This window comes from Dipodomys ordii, unplaced genomic scaffold (assembly GCF_000151885.1).
Source record: "Dipodomys ordii isolate 6190 unplaced genomic scaffold, Dord_2.0 Scaffold170, whole genome shotgun sequence".
In the NCBI taxonomy this organism is placed as follows: domain Eukaryota; kingdom Metazoa; phylum Chordata; class Mammalia; order Rodentia; family Heteromyidae; genus Dipodomys; species Dipodomys ordii.
In genome coordinates, this window is record NW_012267386.1 from 2,462,681 (window position 1) to 2,475,638 (window position 12,958).

The 12,958-nt window shown below is 42.0% G+C and overlaps 1 protein-coding gene across 1 annotated transcript in view; it reads left to right on the forward strand.

Moving 5' to 3' along the window:
- Tm7sf3 (transmembrane 7 superfamily member 3) overlaps positions 1–12,958 on the forward strand; it is a 61,028-nt gene that overhangs the window by 32,778 nt on the left and 15,292 nt on the right. The window contains exons 7-11 of the mRNA XM_013033479.1: positions 1,648–1,734; positions 5,076–5,156; positions 6,033–6,185; positions 10,497–10,594; positions 11,610–11,772. Of these exons, the coding sequence (XP_012888933.1) occupies positions 1,648–1,734; positions 5,076–5,156; positions 6,033–6,185; positions 10,497–10,594; positions 11,610–11,772 (582 nt within the window). The remainder of the gene's footprint in view (positions 1–1,647; positions 1,735–5,075; positions 5,157–6,032; positions 6,186–10,496; positions 10,595–11,609; positions 11,773–12,958) is intronic.

Consider the following 12,958-nt stretch of genomic DNA (forward strand, 5'->3'; position numbering starts at 1 on the left):
CTTCCGGCTTTTTTCTTTTTGCTTATGTGGTGCTGAGGAATCGAACCCAAGGCCTCAGGCATGCAAGGCATGCGCTCTACCACTAAGCCACCTTCCCAGCCCCAGTCTTTTTTTTTTTTTTAATTTCCTGTGGGGCTTGAGCTCAGGACCTGGGCTGTTGTCCCTGAGCCTCTTTGTGCTCAAGGCTAGCATTACCACTTGAGCCACAGTTCCACTTCTGGTTTTCTGGTGTTTAATTGGATATAAGAATCTCATGGGGCTGGGAAGGTGGCTCAGTGGTAGAGTGCTTGCCTTGCATGCATGAGGCCCTGGGTTTGATTCCTTAGCACCACATAAGCAAAAATAAAAAAAGCCAGAAGTGGTGAGTGTGGCTCAAGTGGTAGAGCACTAGCCTTGAGCTGAAGAGCTGAGGGACAGCACCCAGGCCCAGAGTTCAGGCCTCACGACCGGACCCCAAAAAAAAAGAATCTCATGGACTTTCCTCCTGGGCTAGCTTTGAACCATGATCCTCAGATCTGAACCTTCTGAGTAGGTAGGATTATCTGTTTATCTGCCTCCCCGAAATATGTAGGCAGTATTATTTACCTCTGTTAGTAATTTGTATTTTCTGATCGTGTGTGACACACCACACACACACACACACACATACATACACACACACGCGCGCATGCGCGCACATGCACACGTGCAGGTCCTGAAGGGGGGCATACACTCAGAGCCAGGCTACTGTTGTAGGTTATTTGGAGATAAGTGTCTCAGAGACTTTCCTGTCTGGGTTGGTTTTGAACCTTGATCCTTAGTTATTAGCTACCCACCACCTGGCTGATTTTTTCAGTTTTATAAAATTAGCTGTTGAGGATGAGTGGATCAAGAAAGTATGTGGCAAATACATATACATCTGTATATGTATATATCTGTATATGTATATACATATATACACATACACACATGGACATATGTGTGTATATACATATGTATATATATGTGTGTATATGTATATGAATTTTACTTAAATCAGGAAGAATAATTTGTCATTTTTAGAGAAATGGATGGCCCATGAAAAGAATTACGTTAAGTATATCAGGCTCAGAGAATGGGACTGATGTTTTCTCTCCTATGGAAGTTATGTCTGAGCTATAAACATATATATATACATACATTGCCATATGTGTATATTCACAAACAAATCCACTGAAGTATGCTATAGGGGAAGATTCCAATGTTGTAACTCTTCTGAACATCTAACTTATGGTTTAACAACATGAACACCAGGAAGCTAGAATGCGTTTTGTCAGATGGGGTGTAGTCAAGGGGAGGGGGACAGATGAATGGAGAGAGGAAGATGAATGAATACAATCATAGTAGTCAGTTCACACACGTGAAAACAGGGCCAGGTAACTTCAAGGGGTGGGGTTGGGAGAGATGGGGGAGGGCAGTGAAAAGGGTGACAATGATCAAGATGCATTGTACTTACAAACTGACATTTTGAATTGAAACCATTTTGTCTAATCACTTAAAGATAATTTATTGTTATTGCTTAATTCACTAGAGGTACAGGTATATTTTTAAGATAAATTGAGACTTTGTTAATTAAATAACAGAATACCAGATTGTTTGTATTTACTGTGAAGTTGTGGTTGTTTTTAGGAAGAGTTTCGACCAGAGTGTTCTTCAGTCTCTCTGCTCTGCTTGGTCTCTTCATTTGTTTTTTTGGACACAGATTCTGGAAAACAGGTATCCCATCTAATGTAAATGATAGTTATGTGCATCAGTGGCTTGTTGGGTAGTGAATGTTTCTGTCTAAGGTCTTCCTAGATTTGTGGTTTGTTCTTTCTATGAAGTAGTGATTTTTTTTAATTTATGCATTTTTTTGTGCAGGTAGCTTTTTCTTTAAGGCTGGTGCTCTACCACTTGAGATATATCACTTCCTGTTTTTTGCTGGTTGGACATAAGAATCTTTTAAATTTATCTTCTCTGAGTAGCTAGAATTACAGGTACTCAGCACAATACTTTTTCTTGATTAGTTGAAAATAGAGTATTATGGGAGACTATTTAATTCCTTAAGATGTAAATTTTTATTATTTTTTTATTATTTTTTGCCAGTTCTGTGGCTTGAACTTGGCCTGGGCACTGTCCCTGAGTTTCTTTTGCTCAAGGCTAGCACTCTGCCAGTTGAGCCACAGTGCCACTTTTGGCTTTTTCTTTTTATGTGGTACTGAGGAATTGAACCCAGAGCTTCATGTATGCTAGGCAAGCACTCTACCACTAAGCTACATTCCCAGTCCAAGTGTAAATCTTGAATAAGAAATTTTATTGCTATACCTGAGCAGAATCCTAGAGATATTATGTTTTTTCTTTCATACTGATTTGATATTATTTTTAATAGTTCATACTGCTATCATCTGTATATTGTAATTGAGATATAGTATAAATGTTACCAATAGTAAATGAGAAGAATTCAAGAAAAGAGTGTTTCATCTTCTTTAAATAGGATTGTCTTACTAATAGGAAACCAAATTTTCTATGTGCTGTGCTTTCAGGTATTTTAATGGGTGAGATGATTCTTCTTAAAAGAAGAAATAAAAGTCACATTTTGCAGGCCAGGCACTGGTGGCTCATGCCTGTAATCTTGCTACCCAGGAGGCTGAGATCTGAGGATTACAGTTTAAAGCCAGCCTGGGCAAGAAAGTCCATGAAACTCTTACTTCCATGAAACTACTCAGAAAAACCCAGAAGTGGTGCTGTAGTAGAGTGCTAGCCTTGAGGAAAATGAAGCTCAGAGATAGTACCCAGGCTCTGAGTTCAAGCTCCAGGACTGGCACCAAAAAAAAATCACATTTTGTTTTTGAATGCTCCTTTTTTATTTTTGTTTCTGTAATTGCAAGATTTAGTGTATGCAGGTGAGAATTCCAATTGTGTGAGTCCTTTGACTAACTACAGCTTAACAAAATGAATACCAGAAATCTGAATCATGTTTTGTCAATATTTTTGAAGTCATGGGGTAGGAAGGCGGACAAATGGAGAGTGGAAGGGTGAGTGGATACAGTTATAATGTTCAGTGTACATATGAGCGAATGGAACCGTTAACTTGAGGAGATAAGTGGAGTTGGGAGAGATGAGGTAACATTGATCAAGATGCATTATACTCATAAACTGACATATTAAGTTGAAACATCTTTATACAACTGTTCAAAAATAATTAACCTTGGCACCACTGGCTCATGCCTGTGATCCTAGCTAGTCAGGAGGCTGGGATTGAGATCTAAGGGTTATGGTTTGAAGCCACATGAGGCAGGAAAGTCCCTGAGAATTGTCTTCAGTTAAACACTAAAAAGCTGAAAGTAGAGCTGTGGCTCAAGTGGTAAAGTGCCATCCTTGGGCACAAAACTCAGGGACAGTGCACAGGCCCTGAGTTCAAGCCCCAGGACCAGCGCCAGTGGCTCACGCCTATAATTCTAGCTTCTCAGGAGGCTGAGATCTGAGGATCATGGTTCAAAGCCAGCCTGGGCAGGACAGTCTGTGAGACTCTTATCTCCAATAAAACCACCAGAAAAGCAGAAGTGGCACTGTGGTTTAAATGGTAGAGCTCTCACCTTGAGCCGAAGAGCTAGGGACAGTGCCCAGACCCAGAGCTGAAGCCCCACGACTGACAAAAAAAAAAAAAAAGAAAACGTATGTATAAGCCAGGTGCTGGTGATTCATGCCTATAATCCTAGCTACTCAGGAGGCTGAGATCTGAGGATTCTTGTTTGAAGCCAGCCTGGGCAGAAAAGTCCATAAGACTCTTATCTACAATACACTGCTTAAAAAACCTGGAAGCAGTACTCTGGCTCAAGTGGTAGATCACTCAACTTGAGCAAAAGATGCTCAAGGACAGCACCTGAGCCCAGTGTTCAAGCCCCAGGAACAGGAAAAATAGAAAAGAAAGAAAAAAGTATATACATCTAAAGATTTAATGTATAGTGTCAGATTAGACATAATTTACAAAGGTCCTATTTTTCTTTGATCCTTAGCATTGCAGAGAAAAAGAACTGTTTAAAGTAAATATAAATAAGAAATTTAAAATTAACTATTTAGTCATTGAAATTGATCTACATCCACTTTGACATCAGTGGCTCATGCTTGTAATATTAGCTATTCAGGAGGCTGTGATCTGAGGATTTAAGTTAGAAGCCAACCCTGGCAGGAAGTCTATGGGACTCTCTTTCTTTTGTTTTGTCAGTCATGAGGCTTGAACTCAGGGCCTAGGCCCTGTCCCTATTTGCCCAAAGCTAGTGCTCTACCACTTCGAGCCACAGCTCCACTTACAGTTTTCTGGTGGTTAATTGGTGATGCATAGGCTGGCTTTGAACTATCATCCTCAGATCTCAGCTTCCTGACTAGCTAGAATTATTGGCATGAACCCCCAGGGCCAGCTTCTGTAGGATTCTTTTTTTTAGAGGGGGGTCCGGTTGTGGGGCCTGAACTCTGGGCCTGGGCGCTGTCCTTCAGCTCTTCAGTTCAAGGCTAGAGCTCTACCACTTGAGCCACAGCGCCACTTCCGGCTTTTTTTTTTCTTTTTGCTTATGTGGTGCTGGGGAATTGAACCCAGGGCCTCATGCATGCAAGGCAAGCGCTCTACCACTGAGCCACCTTCCCAACCCCTTCTGTAGGATTCTTACCTGTAACTGAAAACCTGGAAGTGGAAGTGTGGCTCAAGTAGTAGAGTGCTAACCTTGAGAGAAAAAGCTAAGGAACATGTCAGGCCATGAGTTGAAGCCTCAGTACCTGCAGCACCTCCCCCCCCAAAAAAGAAAAACACAAAGAAATTGACTTAGATTCATGAAAATGTGTTCTGTAAATTAATAATTTTTGATATCTACTCAGTAAAAAATTATTTTAAATAAATTTATTTCGAATGACTTCTAAATTTCTCTTTGCTTCGGATATAATTATTTTTCTTCTTAAAATGCCAGTCTGAATAAATTCTAGAAGCTTAAGCATCTACTTGTAGACTAGATATTTAAATTGCATGGCAAGAAGTGTATCTAATCACATCTTTTTTGTTTGTTTGTTTGATGTTGGTTTGCTACTAGAATTGTTCTTCATAGGTTTTATCTTCCTGGGATTCTTCTTTTATATCCTGATTGCAAGACTGACATCTATGAAATATGATGGTAAGTGAAATTAAGTAATTGTGTGTTGAAAGAGGAAATAGCCATATTTGCAGTTTACCTTTCCTTCTGCAGTTTGACCCATATTGTGTGGACATCCCATTATATGTGAAACAGTGGGCCTCCCCTTTCCTAAAGCACTTAAGTGCTGAACTCAAAACTTCATGCTTTAATGTGCCTTTTTCACTCAAGGCTGATATTACCACTTGAACCACACCTTAGGTCTCTTGGATATGTCAGCCTAGGCTGACTTTGAATTGTGATTCTCAGATCTCAGCCTCCTGAGTAGCTAGTGTTACAGGCATGCACCACCAGTCTTGGACAAGAATTTCTTTTTTTTTTTTTTTTGGGTCCAGTCGTGGGGCCTGAACTCTGGGCCTGGGCACTGTCCCTCAACTCTTCAGCTCAAGGCTAGCGCTCTACCACTTGAGCCACAGCGCCACTTCCGGCTTTTTTCTTTTTGCTTATGTGGTGCTGAGGAATTGAACCCAGGGTCTCAGGCATGCAAGGCAAGCGCTCTACCACTGAGCCAACTTCCCAGCCCAAGAATTTCTTTATCTTAAATACCCCTTTCTCCAAGTCCATTTCATATAATAGAATGCTTATCATCTTTTCTTTCTTGGGCCAACATATTGACGAGCCTAGTCTGTCTTGAACAATTCTGTTGCAGTCTTACCTGGGACTAAGCTGCACGTCAGTCAGGTTCAGGTCCCTTCTTAGAGAGGGCTGCTGTGTACACACAGCCTTCCTGCTGGGAAGGCTACCCTGGCTCTGCTGTGTGACTATAGCTGGCAGTATGTGTGTATATATATATATATATATATATATACACACACACACACACATATAATATATATATATGTTTTTTTCTTTATACAGTTCTCCTGGTATTAACAGCCTTAGCCGGAAGCATTGGAGGAGTTTTCTTGGTGGCTGCCTGGTGGAGATTTGGAATCCTTATGTTCTGTATGCTTTGTGTTGGGCTGGTGCTGGGGTTCCTCACCTCATGCATTATGTTCTTCACTCCACTGGGTAGGAGCTGTGAAACTGATGTTCTGTGGGGTTGATTCATTATTTGGAAGACTTTATTTTTTTCTTTCTAGAGTCACATATTTGCTTGTTAGGGATTTGAATCCTGGAAGGATGTTGCATATCTCCATCTTTTGAAGAGTTCTGGCGATTTTTATGACGTGGCACTTTCGAGAAGGCCCATGTCTTCTGCTGTAATCCTAGGTACTAGGAGGCTGAGATTTAAGGATTACCATTTGAAACCAATCTAGAGAGACCGATCAGAGAGACTCTTATTTCCAACTAATCAGCAAAAGAAAAAAGAAAGTAGAAGTATAACTCCAGCCTTGAGTGAAAAAGCCAAGAGAGAGAACACAGGCCCCAACTTCAAACCTCAGTACCAGTAAGAAGGGAAAAAAAAAAAAAGGACTAAGAAAATCCACAAAGAAGGGAGGTAGACTAACTACCAACCAAAGTGTTTATAAAAGAGAGAATTTAAGTATTTTGTCCTTGTTGAGGCAGAGTGTGTATACCAGCCACGTTATATTGACTATTAGGTGTTCTCTGACCTTCACTTTTCTATCTGTTGTTCTTCTGTTGTGTTTATTTCCTCTGGGCCCAGGTCAGTTATGGCTGTGGACCCAGGGCAGTGGCTAGAGTGAGGTGAGGCAGGCCTGGCCTGAGGACTCCAGTAGCAGCAATTCCCAAGGGATGCGTTGCTCCAAATAAGGCCAGCTGTGTCCCACTGCAGAGTTTCCGTTGGGCTGGGACAATTGCAGCTGGATGTAGGGATGGAGAGATGGGATCTCAAGCACATCTATTGAATCAGGGAGCCCTCTGCCAAAGTTTGTGCCTTGCCCTATACAAATGATCCAGCAGGAGCTGTTGATTCTCAGTGAGCTTTGGCTTTTTTCCCATGTAAACCTTTTGGTTTGTTTGGTGATTCATTTGGTGAGTAGCCTTTGGCATGCATATATATATATATATATTTTTTTTTCCTTTGTACAGTTCTTCTGGTATTAACAGCTTCAGCCAGAAGCATTAGAGGAGTTTTCTAGGTGGCTGCCTGGTGGAGATTTGGAGGCAGGCCATAGTTTTTTTAGGGCTATAGCTGGTTTTCAAAGGCCCACTCATCCCCTAGGTAGGGACTCCAGGTACCAGATGTATACCTCCCAGTTGAATAATGGCTTCTTATTGGCCAGTCTTGCAGAGAGACTCCTGGGCAGTTGCATTTCTATATATATCTTGAGCTGAGTGGTGAGTAGAGGTATAGAGCTGGCCAAGAGGGAACTTCACTGTTTTGCTTGTTTGTGTTCATGGCCACCTCTTCCCTCAGGCAGTGGGATATAGTCACTGCTTGGCTGGGCCTGTACTTAGTGAGGTTTGCTAGATCTAAGTTTGCCTCGGCACTCAGGGGCCTTGCGCTCTTAATTGGCTTCTTCACTCAAGGCTGGTGCTCTGTTTCTTGAGCCACACCTCCTCTTCTGATGTTTTGCTGGTTCATTGGAGAGTCTCACAGACTTTTCTGCTTGGGCTGGCTTTAAACTGTGATCATCCGATCTCAGCCTCCTAGTAGCTAGGATTACAGGCATGAGCCATTGGCACCTGGCTTCTACTATCCTTTTTTAAAGGCAAGTGCAATTGTCTTTAAGCTTTTTGAAGAACTATTTCTGTTAATGAAAATAACTTATTCCCTTCAGATATATTAATGCATTATCTCATAGTTCAAGTACAATTAGAGTGAGCAACTCAGTTTTGTTTAAAGCATCAAAATTTGGCTGTCTTCTTATATCTGATTTGATTACTGCCATTTTTACCTTATGTGGATAGCAAAGAGATTATTTTCTGGAAAGGGAAAAGACCCATTCTTCACATGACTGCTACTCTTTTCTTTTTTTTTTCTTTTCTTTTTATTTTTGGGTAACAGAACTGGTTTTATTTACTTTTATTTATTTATTTATTTACTTCTTTTTGTGCCAGACCTGGGGCTTGCACTCAGGGTCGGGGTGTTGTCTCTGATCTTTTTTGTGCAAGGCTGCGCTCTACCACTTGAACCACAGCTCCACTTCTGGCTTTTTTTGTGTATATAGTTAATTGAAAGTCTCACAGACTTTCCTGTATTGGCTGGGCTTGAACCATTATCCTCAGATCTTAGCCTCCTGAGTAGCAGCTAGGACAGGCATGAGCCACCAGTGTCCAGCAGTACTGGGGTTGACATTTAAGATTTCATACTTCCTAGGCAAATGCTATATCCGTTGAGTCACAGATAGCCCTTTTTGTTTCAGTTTGCTTTGCCCTTTTTTTTTTTTAATAGGTAGGGTTTATGCTTTTGCCTTTGTGGGCCTTGAATCACAATCCTCCTATTTCCAACTCAGTAGTAGTTGGAATTACAGGTGTGTATAATGCACTGCCTTATTTGTTGAGATAGGATCCCATGTTTTGTTCAGTCAACTTTCAAACCCCATCCTCTTATTTCTGTATTCTGTGTAGCTAGGATTATAGACATGTACAATTATGCCTGGCCCATAACAATTTCCCTAGATTCATTGGAAGGCATTTTTTATCTTTTTATGCTACTGGAGATAGAACCAAGGGATTTGAGCATGCTAGGCAAGAGCTGTATTGCTAAGTTACATGGCTAGCCCATTTTTATATTTTTATTTTGAGACAGTGTCTTGGTAAACTGCTCAGGCTGGCCTTAAATGCATTCTTGTAGATCTCAACCTCTTAGTAGCTGGGATTATAGCTACTCATCAGTGTACTTGACTTTTCTTTTTGAATTTCATTTATAAGAGGGCATTACTGGGGCTGGGAAGGTGGCTCAGTGGTAGAGCGCTTGCATGACTGAGGCCCTGGGTTCAATTCCTCAGCATCACATAAGCAAAAAGAAAAAACCCGTAAGTGGTGCTGTGGCTCAAGTGTAGAGCGCTAGCCTTGAGCTGAAGAGCTGAGGGTCAGCGCCCAGGCCCAGAGTTCAGGTCCCACGACCGGACCCCCAAAAAAAATAAAAAATAAAAAAAAGAAGGCATTACTTTCATATTGGTGACATACTCAAACCTGACAGAAGTTAGGTAAGAGCAGTTATCTCATGTCTATGTCTTTCATATTGGTGACATACTTGAACCTGACAGAAGTTAGGTAAGAGCAGTTATCTCACATCTATTAAGAGGATTTTGTGACCTGCACTAGTAACTCAATACCTATAATCCTAGCTACTCTGGAGGTTGAGATCTGAGGATCTTGGTTCAAAACCAGCCTGAGCAGGAAAGTCCCTGAGACTTTTTTTTTTTGGGTCCGGTCGTGGAGCCTGAACTCTGGGCTTGGGCACTGTCCCTCAGCTCAAGGCTAGCGCTCTACCACTTGAGCCACAGCGCCACTTCCGGCTTTTTTTCTTATTGCTTATGTGGTGCTGAGGAATCAAACCCAGGGCCTCATGCATGCAAGGCAAGCGGCTCTACCACTGAGCCACCTTCCCAGCCCTCCCTGAGACTTTTTATCTACAATGAACCACCAAAATGCTAGAAGTGGAGGTGTGGCTCAAGTGGAAGAATACTAGCCTTGAGCAGAAAGAGATAAAAGATAGCACCCAGACCCTGAATTTAAGCCCCAGTACTGGAACCAACAAAAAAAAGAAAAAGAGGATTTTGCTGCTTATGTTGTAATCATGGCTTAAGTTTTGAATATTTTTTCAATGTAAATTTTCTACATACCCCCAGTACAAAACAGAAAATCAGAAATTTAGAGGCAGAAGGTAGTAGTTTAGCATTTCGAGATAATAAATTCAGCCTTCTCAGTTTATGGAAATTGAGGCCTGATGTCTCAGAGCTGGTGAACAGAAGATCTGCTACTCACAGACTTCTAAATTCTGCTAAGTGCAGAGCATTTACCTGCTGGAGTCTCCCCGGCACCAAACACATCCTTCAAAGGTGACAGTATTGATCTTTTTTTTTTCCTGCTGGTACTGAGACTTGAATCAGGACCTTGCAATCTTGCTTAGCTTTTTTGGCTCCAGATTGGTACTCTACCATTTGAGCTACACCTCTTATTTCTGGCTTTTTGCTGGTTAATTGGAGACAAGAGTCTCAGGGACTTTCCTGCCAGGGTTGGCTTTGAACCATGATCTTTAGCTCTCAGCCTCCTGAGTAGCTAGGATGACAGCTAGTAGCTAGGATTACAGATACCGGGCAGGAATATATTGATAATTGGGTGGAGAACAGTTGCCAGCATATTCATGGGTTGTTACTTTAAACCTTCAGTGTGTGTTGTGTGCTCAGATAATGAGAAAATGAAATTAAACTTGGTGAACCTCTTCTCTACCATAATTTTCTTTTTCAGGAAACCTAAAAGTTTTTCGTGATGATGGTGTGTTTTGGGTGACTTTCTCCTGTATAGCCATCCTCATTCCAGTAGTTTTCATGGGCTGCCTAAGAATAGTAAGTGTTTTATAAAAAATTAGATTTACTCTCTCTTTCTTTTGGTAGTGTGGCTTGAACTCAGGGCCTTGCACTCTTACTTGAATTTTTGCTCAGTGCTGGCACTCTGCCACTTATGTCACACTTCATATCTGGCTTTTTTGTTCAGGTCCTGGGGCTTGAACTCAGCGACTGAGTGCTATCCCTGAGCCTTTTTGCTTATGGCTAGCACTGTGTTACCACATGAGCTACAGCTCCACTTCTGGTTCTTTTAGCAGTTAATTGGATATAAGAGTCTCATAGACTCTCCTGCCTAGGCTAGCCTTGAACCATGATCCTCAGATCTCAGCTTCCTGAGTAGCCAGGATTTTAGGCATGAGCCACCAGTGCCCAGCATATGTCTTGTTTTTTTGCTAGTTAATTGGAGATAAGAGACTTATATACTTTCTTGCCTAGCCTGATTTTGAGCCTTGATCCTCAGCTATCAGTCTCCTGAGTAGCTAGGATTACAGGTGTGAACTACCAGTTCCAACACTAGGCAAGAGATTTTTTTTTCTTTTTTTAGTACTGGTACTGGGGCTTGAAATTAGGGCCTTAGTGCTGTCCCTTAGCTTTTTTCCTTCAAGCCTGGTACTCTTCCACTTGAGATATAGCTCCCCTCTGTGCTTTTTGCTGGTTAATTTGAGATAAGAGTCTTTTGGATTTGTCTGCTTGGGCTGGCTTTGAACCTCAATCTTCAGATCTCAGTTTCCTGGGTAGCTTAGGGGTATTGGTATGAACCACCAGCACCTGGCCTAGGCAATAGACTCTTCTGAGATTGACATTGTACTAGAAGAGGGTTTTGTGGTGCATGGCTGTTATTTTGATCCATTGCATTATAAGCATCCACTGTGGAAGTCAAGGGTGGTTTTGAGTTTATATTTTCAAGTAATCTTTATCTTTTCATAGGGAGAAGTGACTCCTTGTGTTGGAGCCGGTTGTGATAGGCATGTTCTGCCAGGGATCATTAATGCCTCACTCTTCACCTCTTCCACAGCTAAACATCCTGACTTGTGGAATCATTGGCTCCTACTCTGTGGTTCTGGCCATTGGCAGCTACGTGTTCACAAGTCTTTCTTCCATCACCTTGAATGTCCTCAGGAGAGCACTCAATGCGGATTTCAATAAGGCTTTCACAAATGTGCCTTTTCAAACCAATGGTAGGACTTGTAAAAGCCCCTCAAACTGGGGGAGGGCAATGGAGAGACTCAGGAATGGAGGAAGGATGAGGAAATGCAGTCCTTTTTTTTTTTTTTGAGTTAACATTTTTTAATTTTTTTTTTTTTTTTGTCAGGCATGGGGCTTGAACTCTGGGCTTGAGTACTGTCCCTGCGCTTTCAGCTCAAGGTGAGCACTCTGCCTCTTGAGCCACAGCGCCACTTCCGGCTTTCTAGTGGTTATTGGAGATAAGAGTCTCACGGATTTTCCTGCCTGGGCTGGCTTTGAACTGTGAACCTTAGATCTCAGCCTTCTGAGTAGCTAGGATTATAGGCGAGAGCCACCAGGCGCCTGGCTAAATTTTTTTTTTTTTTTGGTTGGTCATGGGGCCTGAACTCTGGGCCTGGGTGCTATCCCTCAATTCTTCAGCTCAAGGCTAGTGGTCTAACATTTAAGCCACAGCACCACTTCTGGCTTTTTCTGCTTCTGTGGTGCTGAGGAATCGAATCCAGGGCTTCAAGCAGGCAAGGTAAGCACTCTACCACTGAGCCACCTTCCTAGACATAAAAATGTTTTTGGTTGTTATTATTTTAAAATCTTTTTATTGTTATCAAGGTGATATACAGAGGAGTTACAGTTACATAAGCCATGTAAAGAGTGCATTTCTGGGCTGGGAATGTGGCTTAGTGGTAGAGTTCTTGTCTAGCATTCATGAGGCCCTGGGTTCGTTTCCTCAGTACCATATAAATAGAAAAAGCCAGAAATGATGCTGTGGCCCAACTGGTAGAATGCTAACCTTGAGCAAAAGAAGCTCAGGGATAGTGCCCAGGCCCTGAGTTCAAGCCCCAGGACGGGCCAGAATAAAGTGTACATTCCTTTTTGGATAATGTCACCCATTCCTTCATTATCTTCTAGTCTTTTCCTCCCATGCTCACCTCACCTACAAGATGTATAGTTCATTTTCAACAGTATCCAGTGAGAACCACTGATGCAAAAATGTTTTATTTTGGGGGCTGGGAAGGTGGCTCAGTGGTAGAGCACTTGCCTTGTATGCCTGAAGCCCTGGGTTCGATTCCTCAGCACCACATAAAAGAAAAAAGCCGGAAGTGGTGCTGTGGCTCAAGTGGTAGAGCACTAGCCTTGAGCTGAAGAGCTAAGGGACAGCGCCCAGGCCCAGAGTTCAGGCCC